The sequence below is a fragment of the Carassius carassius genome, chromosome 20 (assembly GCF_963082965.1).
Source record: "Carassius carassius chromosome 20, fCarCar2.1, whole genome shotgun sequence".
Taxonomy (NCBI): domain Eukaryota; kingdom Metazoa; phylum Chordata; class Actinopteri; order Cypriniformes; family Cyprinidae; genus Carassius; species Carassius carassius.
Window position 1 is genome coordinate 16,941,293 of NC_081774.1, and position 13,644 is coordinate 16,954,936.

The window sequence follows — 13,644 nt, forward strand, 5'->3', positions numbered from 1 at the left end:
TATAGAGCTCCACTATATGCTATTTGCTATTTGACTACCTGAAAGATATCTTTTCACAAGTTGGATTCAGTTGGATTCATATCTAAATATTATAAAATCACAATTATAACAAAAATAAAATATTTTTTGTCAAAGTTTAGTATTTTTTTTTTTACTGAAAAGAAAAACCAGTTTTTCAATACTGTTACATTATGATTAGAATCAAACTTGAACAAAATGTTACAAAGAGAAATTTTGGAGTCTTAAGATTTTATCATTTATTTCAATCATCTATTTTTAATATAATTCTACAATTTTATCAACATTTCAGTTACTAACTGTAACAGAACAAAAATGAACAGAAATGAACAGTTATATTACATATGAACACAGGCATTGCAGGCAGTAAGCATGGTAAACCGCATGACTTCTGTAGACGGGGTTGGAGCAGGTTTGTGTGTGTGTGTGCACGCTAAATTGTTTTGTCTCATCCTGTCATCTCTCTCTCACTCTCTCTCCCTCTTTGGTGGTTCTGCATTTTGCATGATTTTTTTGAAATAATTATAAGAGAGCAGATGTTTTATATCCTCACAAGTGTGTGTGTGTGTGTGTGTGTACACATTGTCGGTGTCAGTGTCACCACTTTATATTTGTGTTGGTTCTGCATTTTGGATGATTTTATTTGACAAATGATAAGAGAACAGTTTTTATAGTCTCAAAAATGTATTCCTCTATATGTGTGTGTGTGTGTGTGTGTGTACGCGTGTTGTGAGCAATATCATTTAGCATTGTGGATGTTTTTTGAATTGGTGGAAGTGTGCCACTTTATTTGTGCCATTTCTATCGATGTGTTCTGCGTTGTTTCTGATTTTGATGATGAATTTAGTCTTATTTTGATTGCGGGGTCTCAGACCTCGAGTGTCACGCTAACATAAAAATAGATATCATTCCAATTTATTATTTTTTTTGTAGATCTAGAAAGTGTTGAGAGCCGTAGAAGGTTTCATACCATTAGGACAAAGGGAACATTTTTTTTAATTTGAGCAAAAGTCATTTGGGGTCAAAAAAGACCCCGAAAAAACATCTGAGGAGATGTGTGTAATCAATTTTACTTAAAAGTGCATCCAGTTTCTACATAACAAAACCCTAATTACTATATTACTTGTAACAAAAATCAGATCATGTTCAGCCACACTGCAATACTAGAAACACAATTATGGAGGAGAACACAATGAAACTCCCAGACAACGCAAGGTACAGTAGAGCGACAATATGACTGCTAAATATCAGAGGACATTATGATTTCCTAATACTCAACTGAGGTGATCTCAGTTTGGAGAGCTGTACTGTACAATAAGGATGAATTAGTCTGAAAAGAAAAAGCTGCTACTAAATGTGTCTGGATACTCGCCTCCTGTCGTGAGATGCCCACAGTTCTAACTGTGCTTCCCGCTCCTAGCTGGCACTGAGCTGAATTACACACAAATACAATGACCTTCGGACAATTAGCAGATTCCTTCAACTGCCACAGGAGGGGCAAAAAGTCATGCCCATTTAAACTAAGAGGGCATGATTTTAAGTCAAGTGGATTTTAAATGCAACTTCTAAAACAATAAAATAATTGAATATTTTTTTGTTGCATTTAAAATCTACTTGACTTAAAAATTATGTCCTCATAGTTTGAATTATATAATATTGATTTTTGCAATAGCAATATAATGTAATGTACACAAGTCAGTTTAAGTATAAATATAAAAAAATACATATATATATATATTTTTTTTTGGTCATGTCTTATCTCACCTAGCCCACCAATGAAGCCAGGACTGCCACTGGCCCACAATCAAAAAGAAAATGGGTGCATGACGCCTTTCTGTTTTCCAATTGAGAGTACAGGATACAGAAAAAACTAAATTAGGAAACCAACTATAAGTAAACAGAGGTCTAATCTGTTGGTGTTCTAATCTGCCTTTGTGGGAAACAGCATCACCAGATAACAACCTTTACTCAACTCTGGTTACAGGGTCATATGGCTCCTCAACTTTCTCTCTCTCCAGTATTAACTCTCCGCTTGGTCTTGACAATAACATTCTAGCAGGTATTTGCATCTTTTACATAAGTGGTTAAGGGTGAGCAAGAATGTCCCAGCAAAAAGTCCATGGAGAAATAAAGAGCAGCATTGCATGAAAATAATTTTAAAAAGGACCAGTCAATGTAGATTTAAAGACTCAATGTAACCACTAGGCTCCAGGCCCAGAGCTTTTGCCATGCTCATTGGATCTCTCCAACAACTACTGGTCAGGGGTCTGCTTTCATGTCTGGCCGATCATGAGCAAGATAAAGATTACGGTTTGGAGAGCTCATTCCAGATCAGCACTTGCTACATATTGATTACTTCTTTCATCTGGAAGATAGGAATCACCATGTGGTTTGGAACAACGACAGATACTTGTATAAAGCCTAATGGATCATAATAGAGATGTAAGAGTCCTGGACTGGCCACAAGTCTTACAGAGGTGAGAGGATGAGAGGTAGTCGCTCCTGAGGGCATTATTAAATTTAGTTTTTGCATTATTGATTTTTTTTTGGAAAGATTTAAAGCCGTCACATACATGCACACTTGCAAGCACATTCTCAAATAAAGATTTGGCACAGCAAGGCAACTTTACTAATTTATAATGAGTTATGTCATTTAAATGAAGCAGAAAATAAATATTCTATCTTATGTTTTTCTACATGTGACATGTTGTCCCTGTGAGTCTATTATGATTTTCACTAACAATAACTATTTTTTTTACTTTCTCAACTCCAATTCAAGCTGAATTTAAACACCATACTTAATGATACTATCCTGACATTGACATTTGCACTCACCTGTGAGATGTAGCCAGGAGGCACATGGATGGGTGGGATGGATCCATTGGGTGACATCATTGGAACCTCCGCGGGCCCTGTGCATACAGGAAAAGAAACAAACAGTCAAATATTCATATTCACCTCAGTATGTTATATAAACATACATGCACTGCAATCAGTTAAGAACAAACTGGAAAAACAAGAGACAAGAATCAAGGAATGCACACCCTCAGTAATAGGGCTGGACGATTAATCGAAAAGTATCGGAACCAAAATTTAGAACCTCTAACCGACGTTATTTTCCCATGTCGGTTATTTCCTGTTAATACTTCCCCCTTAAAAGCGTGTGTAGCCACATGATTCTGCCAGTCAGTGGCATAAAAGCAAAACACGGAGGTGAACACCGGTTCGACACATAGTGATGGCGCGTGAGCGGTGAGCCTTGAGTCTTCAATAAACTTTGTCAGTTGTATTTGTTTTATGGTTTGGACGTTCAATCGATTAGACGATCGGATGTGTATTATTATATCGAGCTACCATATTCGCGCATCTGCATTGTGGCACGAAAACTCATAGCTGTGAAGATCACGCGCACAGAGGAACGCAGTTGTCAGCGCTGTCCTGTGATTTATCACTAAAGTATCTTAGAATCTCAAAACTTATTATAGCATATTTTTCTACTTTTGAAGCAACTAGGCTATTTACAACCCCCAGCTTCACAATAATATAGAGACGGTATGACTAATTCACACACGCAATCACTCGTACTGGTACTGTTTACTTTTAATCTTTATTTATCTCTTACACCGAGCAATATGTAAGAAATGTTACAAACATAGATAAAATAACTGCTGATAGTGAGCTATGATCTCTCTTTCAATAGGAAAAAATATCCCACCTTTAATAGACGATCTCAGGACAGTTGACAGAACACTGTTGCGTGTCGACACGACAGCGTATCATTTTCACGCATTATTAAGCCTTGCCACTTGCAAATGTAACCATTCAAAAGACTTCAAACATTCAAATTCAGAGCATTCAAACACAAGACGCGGAGAAGCTGAACTGAGCAGCTGCTTACTCGTGCGCTGTGCTCGGTGCGCACACGGAGAGAGAGCCGCGTCTCACAGACAGGAACACTGAACCGACCTCTCGTTTGCAAAGTTCTCCTTTAAGTTCCTCCTGCACCTCAATGAACAAAATCAAATAGCAGTTTAAACAAACAGAAAAGGATGTGTAAGAGCCCACTTCAGCACTGCGGTGTTCTGGTGTTCAGGGCTCACGCAGAGAGAGGCGTCTCAAAACACTTAAACACCGAATTTATCTGTTTTTGCTCTTGTACCGACTGACTTGATCTATGCTTGAAAAGAGTGCAGCATTTTTATTTCCATTTAGCACATTCCTCTGTTTAAATGCAAATATCAGCAGGTTCTGTCTGGGCCCTCTGATAAGCACCCAACCATGTATTGGTGAAAATTATTATAAATAGATATCATTCCATCCTCATTGGCAAGCGGCCTAACTGCTGGATACTATCCAGAAATAGATAAAACATACAAATAAACAAAGCAAACTGGCCAATAAAGGCCGCCCCACTTGGCACGACTGTGGGTTGTGGTTAATGGAACTGGAGCAGTCCAGACAGAACGTTATGCAGGACTGGAATGGACTCAATTCTGGAAAGTCTCCCGTTGCTCTGAGTGCCTCTCATCAGGCCTGATTTACTGCAAGTCCATTCTCCAGATCCCTCGCTTGCTTTGACACTATGACTGATGGGATCACCGCACATGACAAGTCACGCACCTGTCTGAAATCTTGCAAACTCAAGGCCCACTGTGAGACTTTACTCTAAATAAACATTCACCTCATTTTCCTTGGTTCAATTGTTAGTTAGCAGTATCATTTTCAGATTTCAGACACATTCACCAGGTTGTTTTTTTACACCCTGAAGCTTGATAGAGAAGAAAGGGAGGTATTAAATAGGAAGTGTAACTTTTGAAATCATAATGGAATTACTAAAAAAAAGATGTTTCCAAATATGCTGTACAGAGTCAGCAGCTTGAACTTAAACCATCTAAGATAAAATCATCCACTAGTTAGTCTAAAGTAAACCAGATCCAAATCCTACATCAGCCATTTTTAGATTTACTGGAACAAATATATTAAAATCCAAGGCAACTCCAAATTGTGCTGTTGAGTTTTCCAATGCGGTCTCTCTTTGCTCACAGTAGCGGAGGTCTGACTAAACCTGGTAAAGACATTGTCCCCTCCTGAGACAGCAGCAGTCAGCTCTGCGATGCTTTGGCCAGCATAAATCACAGGATGGGCTGTAATGAATTCTACAGTTCATTCTTCATTAGCTGCCAAAGCCTGCTCACAACAACACTGCTAGTCACTACTATGTCATATACTGAAGGACCATTCCAGAACTGCGTGAGTGGAACGTTTCATAAGAGGTCCTAGAATAAGAGTCAAAAGATGGTTGAAACTTTCTTCGTCGACCTTACATGTCTACATAACTCTGAGAAGCCTTGTTGGACCGGTTTGTTCGGATATTCTAGTTCTAGTTCTGTTCTGATAAAAAAAATAAAAAAAATTCTATCATCAGACAGGTATATAGGCTATATAAAAAAAAAGATATTACTTAAACAGCTTTGATTTGGATAGCTATGTACTGATTTTAACTTGCAGCTAACTATATTAATTGATTATTAAGAATAACGTGTATCCTTCAGACAGACCTAGTGCGAGTTTGATTTGCTTTGCTGAAGCCATCAGTCCACATTATTTCAATTTTTTTTTAAATGATTGCATTTAAAAGCATAAGCTACATTACCCATGATTTTGCAAAAACATCTCTACCAATCAGTAAAATAAAATAAGCAAAATGACAGAAAATAAACTTCCATAAAGCAGCATGAAGTACAGTCATTTTCACATGCTCTAAACTACTTAAACATTTGAAAATAAATGCATATTTTGCAATTATAGTTTCTGCAGAATCAACATATTTAAATGGTTTTCTATTTCTTATTTAGATTTCACAATGCTTTGGTTCTTTCCCTTATTTAAGCTGTTAAGTACTGTACCCTTTTGTCAGTTTTTTTTTTTTTTTTTTTTTTTACCAATACATGTTTCTTCAATTCAAAGTTTGTAATGTTGTTATTCACCTCATAGCTAGTTCGTTTGGTTCATGGCTTAAAATCTTTAACAAAATTCCTGTGAGAAAAATGAATGGGAAAAATACTGTCTGAACCAAGGCCACTGAAAAAGTGGTTGGACACTGTTGTCTATTTATTGCTAGCTTGTAGCAAACAGTTTTTTTTTATCATTAGCCTGACTGTAGCTAGCAACTCATTGCTAATAGCTTGTTGCTAACTACATTTTCACAAGAGTAGCCTGACTGGATCTAGATATTTATTGCTAACTCTTTATAGCACTAAAACAGTAGTCTTAATGTAGCTAGACACTTAGCGCTAGTCACTTGCAGCCATGTAGCCTACTTTTTTTCAGTTTTATTTTAGTATAAAATCATGAGTATTTTGAAGTTTAGAAAGCTTCTGTTTCAAAATGTAAGGTAATTGTTTGAATACTTGGCAAGACAAAAGTCGTGACGTAAAAAATTGAGAATATAATTATCACAGGGGAACATCAAGAGGGTAAAGTTTTTTTCAGTAGCTGTTTTTCCAGTAACAACTAGACTCCAGCTGGCTTCAAAGGGCCTTTTTGGTTAACTGGTGAGAACAGAGGAGGAGTCCTTACTGGAAGCGTGTGTATGTGTAAGACTGCTGCACAACAGGGGCCCTGTGTGCGTGGCCCTAGACTGTGACTCTGCAAGCAGAACAAATCCTTGTAGAACAAATTAGTCTATGATGATAAACACAAACGGCCTGTCAGTCAGAGCAAAGTCTAGTGAGTGGGTGTTTGTATATGAAAGTGTGCACGTGGGTGGACTTGCAATAGATGCAAGTTGTGTGTTTAACTATCTTTAGTTAACTAGTACAACAAATCAAGGTCTGGTCTGTGTACATCCACCCACATTAGAGTATTTACACAAACACAGCTGACACAAATGCTCTAGGATCATCATAATATGTGAAATAATTAACTCAGAGAAACAGCAGACAGACAGGAAGAACTGAGGCATCTCCTGATTATTCCTGCTGACGTAAAGGAGACTGATGTTGTGCTCAATCCAACTGTGTGTGGGGATCTTGAACATCTTGAACCAATAAATAAATGTCTGTGAAAGTTGTAATAAATTATAACATTTTTCTATTTGTAAGCCATGGCAAAGGAAAATTAGGCAACTAGTGGTAGAAAAAAAATATCCAAAAATGCTGAGGAGGTTTTATTTCTTCAGGCTTGGCTATAAACTTTACCCAATGCGGTAATGCCAAAATTGTCGAAGGATGAAAGACAGTGGCCATTTGACATGAGAACTGTATGTGATGTGGTATCGTCACAGAAATTGCATCACAACACTGCATACAGTATACCAAAAAAGTACCATGCTGTTCTTTGAAGTTGTAGTACTCTCTTATTATAATTTATAAAGTACAATAAAAATTTATATTAATAAATTAATAAAATAAAACTATTTGAGTTTCACATGAAGGAAGAGTTTATGTACTTGGCAACAGTGCATATATTATATTAGATAATACACATGACCAGTGATGGGGAAAGGTTTTTTTTTTTTTTTTTATAAGTAATGCATCACAATATTGTGTTACTCACTAAAAAAAAGTAACAAATTACGTTACTTAGTTACTTTTTATTGAAATAAATACGTTACTTTCACACATCTTTTTAAATATGAACAGTGCTTGATTGTTTTTAATATAAGAAATTCTATTTATAGCAAATATAAAAGCCCTTTCACACCAAAAAGTGCAGGAGAAGGTTCAACACTCTTCAGCAATAGAAGGAAAAAAAAACAGGCACAATTGTTAGTTTATCTAAAGTAATTTTTGCTTATTAGTATGGTTGAACTGAATCATCAAAAGATCAGCAGCAAAGACATTGGTTAAAAAAAATGGGATTAGATACATTTGCGTTATTTAACATTTAATTATTTCAGGTTTGCGTCATATTCTGAGTTTGCATTTCACACTGTTTTAATTAATTTTGACTAAATCGGTTTTGTTTTGTGAGTGGGATGAATTAATGCACATTCACATTTAGTCTAGAACTACTGTAACATCACATTCACACAGCGCACACAACGCCTCTGTACTCGGATTTCTCGCAATATGGGGACAGGAGACTTGTCAGTCAATAAATGGGAAAAAGTAACTGGCGTTATCTGAAAAATTAACTCAGATATTTTCTTGTAAATTAAAAAGTAATGCATAACTTTACTAGTTACTTGAAAAAAAGTAATCTGATTACATAACTCGCACTACTAAAAAAACTGCTCATGACATCCACAGACTTTTTCTTTGAACTGGTGTATAAAAAATACATACTGGAAACAGGAAGTATGTATAATATGAGGTACGTATACTCTGTAGAGTCCATGAGTGTCTAGCACATGACTATGCAGAAGGAAAAGAAGGCCTCAGTCCTTTAATGTGAAATACATTATTCATCCCTTCTTTCTTCCACAATGGAGCACGGGGAACACATGTGGGCCAAGGGGAGTCTGTATGCTTTAATGAAGCGTTCAGTTTGAGGCCGAGAGCTGCCTGGAGCCATGGTCAGGCCTTGTGGAGTGTGAGCTCGTCTGCATGGCAAGCGCACAGAAGACGTCTTTTAAGTCCTGCTCTCCCTGGTGGCGTACTGTACATACACAGAGAGCACTCATGTGAATCTGCACTGAGCCCACACTGGTGGCTATCTTTTAACCACTCTACAGCAATGCAACCAAACTCATCGCCTCTCCAACATGAGTGTCCTGAAGCATGCCAAAAAAACTGAACCATATTCTCCATTTATATATTCTCATATCTAAAGCATTTAGACCCTTTGAAGTATGTTCCATGTCGAAGTACACTCCAGTGTTGTTCAAGCAGATGGATGAATGATGGATGTCACATTAGATTTTCATATGGGGTCTTCAACAGGGTAGAAGGGCCTGTTAAACTGGTGTAGGAAAGTATAGGGTACAGGGTATTCTTACACCATTGTGGCAAAGCTTTTCTAACCAATCTATTATACAAGAGATTGTGTATAATATATATAATCTCTTATATGTAGGGAATAACTGACAGAGTAAATTATTCAGCTTATACTACGGTTACCACACCTCAAAACATCGATCAGATTATATATTTAAAGGGATTTGTCCAGTTTTTGTACTTAAATCGCTATTATGAGTTGGATTATTTCTTCCGCATCTCATCCAAGTTCCAAAACTAAATTTTAAAGCTGGTAATGGACGCTTGAGGTGTTGATTACATTAATGCAGTTATTAGTGAAATTATTAGAAAGAGAGCGAGAGAAACAGAGACATACAGGGAAAGAGAAAGAGAGAGAGCTTGTGTGAATTAGGCTACTTCTGTGCATCTCAAACCGCGCTGTTATTACCTTGCTAGTGAGAAATGTCATGTGTAGCCTTGAAGTTGCTACACTATAGCCCCTTTCACACTGCACGTTGGACCCAAAAAATTCCCGGAACATTGCCGGGTCGCTTTCTGTTTGAACGCAAACAGATCACATTGAAATTACACACATTTTAACGCGACTCTTTTACCAGGCGTTTTAAAGGCAGATCAGCGTTTGAAACGAACAAAAAAAAAAGTGCAAACTAATGAAGCAGAGATCAGTTAGCTCACTTTCCATGCTAAAGCTGAGATCGTTCACCAGCTTAAGTGAAAGTTAACGTGCCTAGCGTTTTCGACCTGATGTGCCTGATGTCAAGTGTCTTTACGGGACCTTTACGCGTTCTGTATGACCACACGCACATATTCCGAGTAATGACTGGCAGTGTGAAGAGGGCAAAATCTAGCGACCCGGGAACAATTGCCGGGACACATTAACCGTGTATTTTCCAGAATCGCATGTGACAGGGGCTATTATAGGCTTACTGATAAAATCATCAGGGCAGCACTGACAACACCTTTTTGTGCAAACTGCGTGACTGTTATTACAGTTAATTATGCGAAGTGATATAGAACTTTAATGTGGTCAAGAGAGCTGCCTGGAACTATGTTCGTTAAATAGAAGGATATATAGAACAATAAATAGAAAGACAGAACGATAAATGGCACGATGGAATGATAAAAGATAGAACGATGAAAGAATAACAAAAAGATAGAATGACAGATAGAACAACAGACAGATATGATAATGAACGATGGAACGACAGAATGATCGATGAAAAGAAAGATACAGTGATACAACGACAGGCAGACAGACAGACAGACATAGATAGATATGAATGCCAGGTAAGAAAGAACAATCATTAGGTAGAAAGAAAGAAAGAAAAATAATTGGGTATAACAAACAAATGGGGAAAGCAGCAAATAGTCTTCAGGTAATAACCTGTAAAACATGGATACTGTAGAAAATAACATGCAGTAAGTTAAGATTTTAGAAAAGAACATCAGGATGGGATGGTGTCATGTTACAGTCCGCATGAGGCAGGGATATGGGTACATGGAAAGCAAGCGATTTGAAATCTGATTAGAACTTCAATGATGTCAGGTAGGTTAATCTGGAAAGGAATGCCTTTAAATGTAAGCCAATAAATCACACCGTCCACTTCATCAGGCCCGCTAGAGATGGTAACAGCAGGATATCCTCATTCTAAAACAGATAACCATTACCCAACATGCACTCTGACAAATCTACATGAATATGAGCTGCACTGGAAGGCTGTAGCACTGATAACAGGTTTCTAGGTTTTCAAACAGGGTAATAGTGTCTTCTTGTAGCGCTTCCAGAGTACTGGAGAGGGCAGTGGCACTAAGCACTGTTGTCTTTCCAATCTCAGTGGCCAGTTCTCCTCTCTCTCGGCACAAGAGGCTCCATTCAGGGGCCAGCCACTGAGGCTCCCAGCACAGAGACAGTAATATGCTCCCAGTTGGCAAACAGACGTGTGTTTGGACAGTCTCTGTAGTTCTGTCCACTTCGCAAACACCAGCATTCCTGCAGCTCTGCAGCCAACGGACACATGCACAAACCCTCACGGTACAACAAGAACCCAATGAGACCTAAGTCCCTCAGCCTGACCCCCATGGAAGCACCTGGTGCCGTTGCAAGCTGCATGCTCAAACGACAGGCCTTTAACCCTCTGGAGTCGATTAACACGTATACGCGTTATGAGGCATTTTCTATTGATAACCCCGAAAAGAACTTAAATTACGCTTTCAGTTTTAATCGTACAGATAAGAGCAATACATCAATCGAATCTGTAAAGAATCTACTTTTTTTGTATACAGACATAATAACAAAACTTTGTGCATTTATAAAATAAAGATAAAAAACAAGGTGTGCTGTCTGCAGACTTCGTCTATGCTGATCTTCATTTACAAATGCGTCATTAAAATGAACTAACTCAGTGAATATTCAACGAAGAGACATGAGAGATATATCTACAGAAAGCTTGACATGTCTACTTTTAAACTAAGCAAGTCCTGCCGACAACATATTCTGTGATAAAGTAATCCATATGAAAACAACATGATGTCCGTTTTTCACGTCTCCCTTCATTATCTTCTAATGTGACCACGCCCCTGCGCTGAACGCGCTATTCAGATTCTAATGTTTCAAACTGAAGCGTGCGGCTTGAATACGCCCACACAACAGAAGACAACGCAGCGAGACTGTCCTTCCTTTTATTTTACTGTTTGCTTCGCGATGAGAGGAATAAGACATAATTCACCCCAAAAAGAGGTTGAGGATTTGAGATTTGGATTTCCTCAGAAAAAAAAAAGAATGAAGCACTTTATTCAGTCTCTTTTTATTTATTAATATACTTGTACTATAGTTTTCACATAACATGTAAACATTTTAATAGTTAGACTTCTTCCAAAGACTTTTTCCAAACTATAATTCCTGACTAAATGTATAATCAAGTGAAACATTATGAAGTTTCAATAACAATATACAATACTATACCATTCAAAAGCTTGATGTACATAATATAAATGTAACAAATAAATGTAACTGTAACAAATGTAAAAAACAATGTTGTTCTTTCAATTTATCCCCCCCAAAAGACCTGAAAAAATATTCTCAGCTCTTTTCAGCATTAATAATAATAATGATAATAATTAATTAAATTTTTTTTTTTGAAAATCAGATTGTTAAAAGGATTTCTGAAGGATTGATGCAAAAAATTCAGTTTGAAAGTCAGCTTCGATGGTTCCTAATAAACTGTTTATCTGCACTGGCAAGTGGATATTCAATTAATGTTGTGGGATAATTAAATATATTCTAAATAAACTGCAAACATAAAATTACATACATTTATTTTGTCCTCACATTCTTTCTTGTAACTCTTCCCTCTCAGTGACACACAGCTGACTGAAAGGCTCATTATGCAGCTCATTATGCAGGCCTTTGTCTCCTCAGGTGTAAATCACAATGATATTCATGAAAGTTGACGCCTACTCGCATATGACTTTTACCAACAAAAAGTGTCTTACAAAATTTAAATCAACATATTGTTTTCTGTAAGTGAGTAAACAAGATGATTTTCACATAATTTAGAAAGAACAATTCTAGGCTACAAGCTCCAGTTCTCAAAAGTCCCAGGAACCAATGTTCTGAATGTGTTTTATGGCCTTATTCAAGTGATTTAACATTTTTAGTTTTTCACTAACCACTTATAAAAAAAAAATTCTCAAAAACACAATAATGTACATCACTGTTGGGAACGTTACTTTAAAAAAGTAATTGGTTATAGTTACTCATTACTTGTTCCAAAAAGTAACTGAATTACTCTATAATAAAAGTAACTCGTTACCAGGGAAAGTAACTATTTGCGTTACTGTAAAAAAAAAAAAAAGTTGCTATGTGTCAAAGAATTTTTTTTTATTTTTAGCAGTTTTCACAAGTCAGTTGAAATTAGTAGAACAGACAGGTGTTCGTACATAACTTTCGAGATTTATTGCACGTCAACAGACAGCAAGAGTTTTATCCTGCACTCTTTGTAAGAAAAGTGTTTTTGGCCACTAGCTTTGCGTGTGTCACACATTAAATGCACGTTCTTGCCTTTGACTACAGTGAATTTGAAGTAGTGCTTATATCTCCACCTTGAAAATGCCAACTTTTCATCGGATTGCTCCTGACTCGCCATTTCTCCTGCTGCTGCGAATCTCTGTGTGTGTTTGGCGCCGCTGGCGCGTGTGTGTAAAAACACTGGCTCTGATTGGCTACCATGAAACACATGACTCTGCCTTAGCCAATCATAATCGCTTATCTCATTATTAACCCACCTGCTCACTCGCTGTGTGAGCCAGGGGTGCGTTCGGATTGCATATTAAATCAATGCATAGTAACGCACCGCATTTAACGTTCAGTAACGTTAACGGCGTTGTAACGACGGGAAAAGTAATTAGTTAGATTACCCCATTACTGAAAAAATAACGTCGTTACCTAACGCCGTTCTTTTAAACGCCGTTATTCCAAACACTGATGTACATGCATGCTGTTCACATATTATAGCCCAGTTTGTGCGGATTACAGTGAGATTAGACTTTAGCCATTTAGATGTTTATAATAAGCTGATAAAAGCACAAATATCAGGGCATGACAAAACTTCTCCAAGGCCCCAAAAATACCCTTAGACTCCAGAGGGTTAACAAAATACAGCCTAGGTTGTGCTCCGTATAGCATTCAACAGTCTAGGGGCTGCAC

At 37.3% G+C, this 13,644-nt stretch overlaps 1 protein-coding gene across 1 annotated transcript in view; it reads right to left on the reverse strand.

Annotated features, from left to right (window-relative positions):
* fndc3ba (fibronectin type III domain containing 3Ba) overlaps positions 1-13,644 on the reverse strand; it is a 148,005-nt gene that overhangs the window by 47,977 nt on the left and 86,384 nt on the right. The window contains exon 4 of the mRNA XM_059501909.1: positions 2,854-2,930. Coding sequence (XP_059357892.1) covers positions 2,854-2,930 — 77 coding nt within the window. The remainder of the gene's footprint in view (positions 1-2,853; positions 2,931-13,644) is intronic.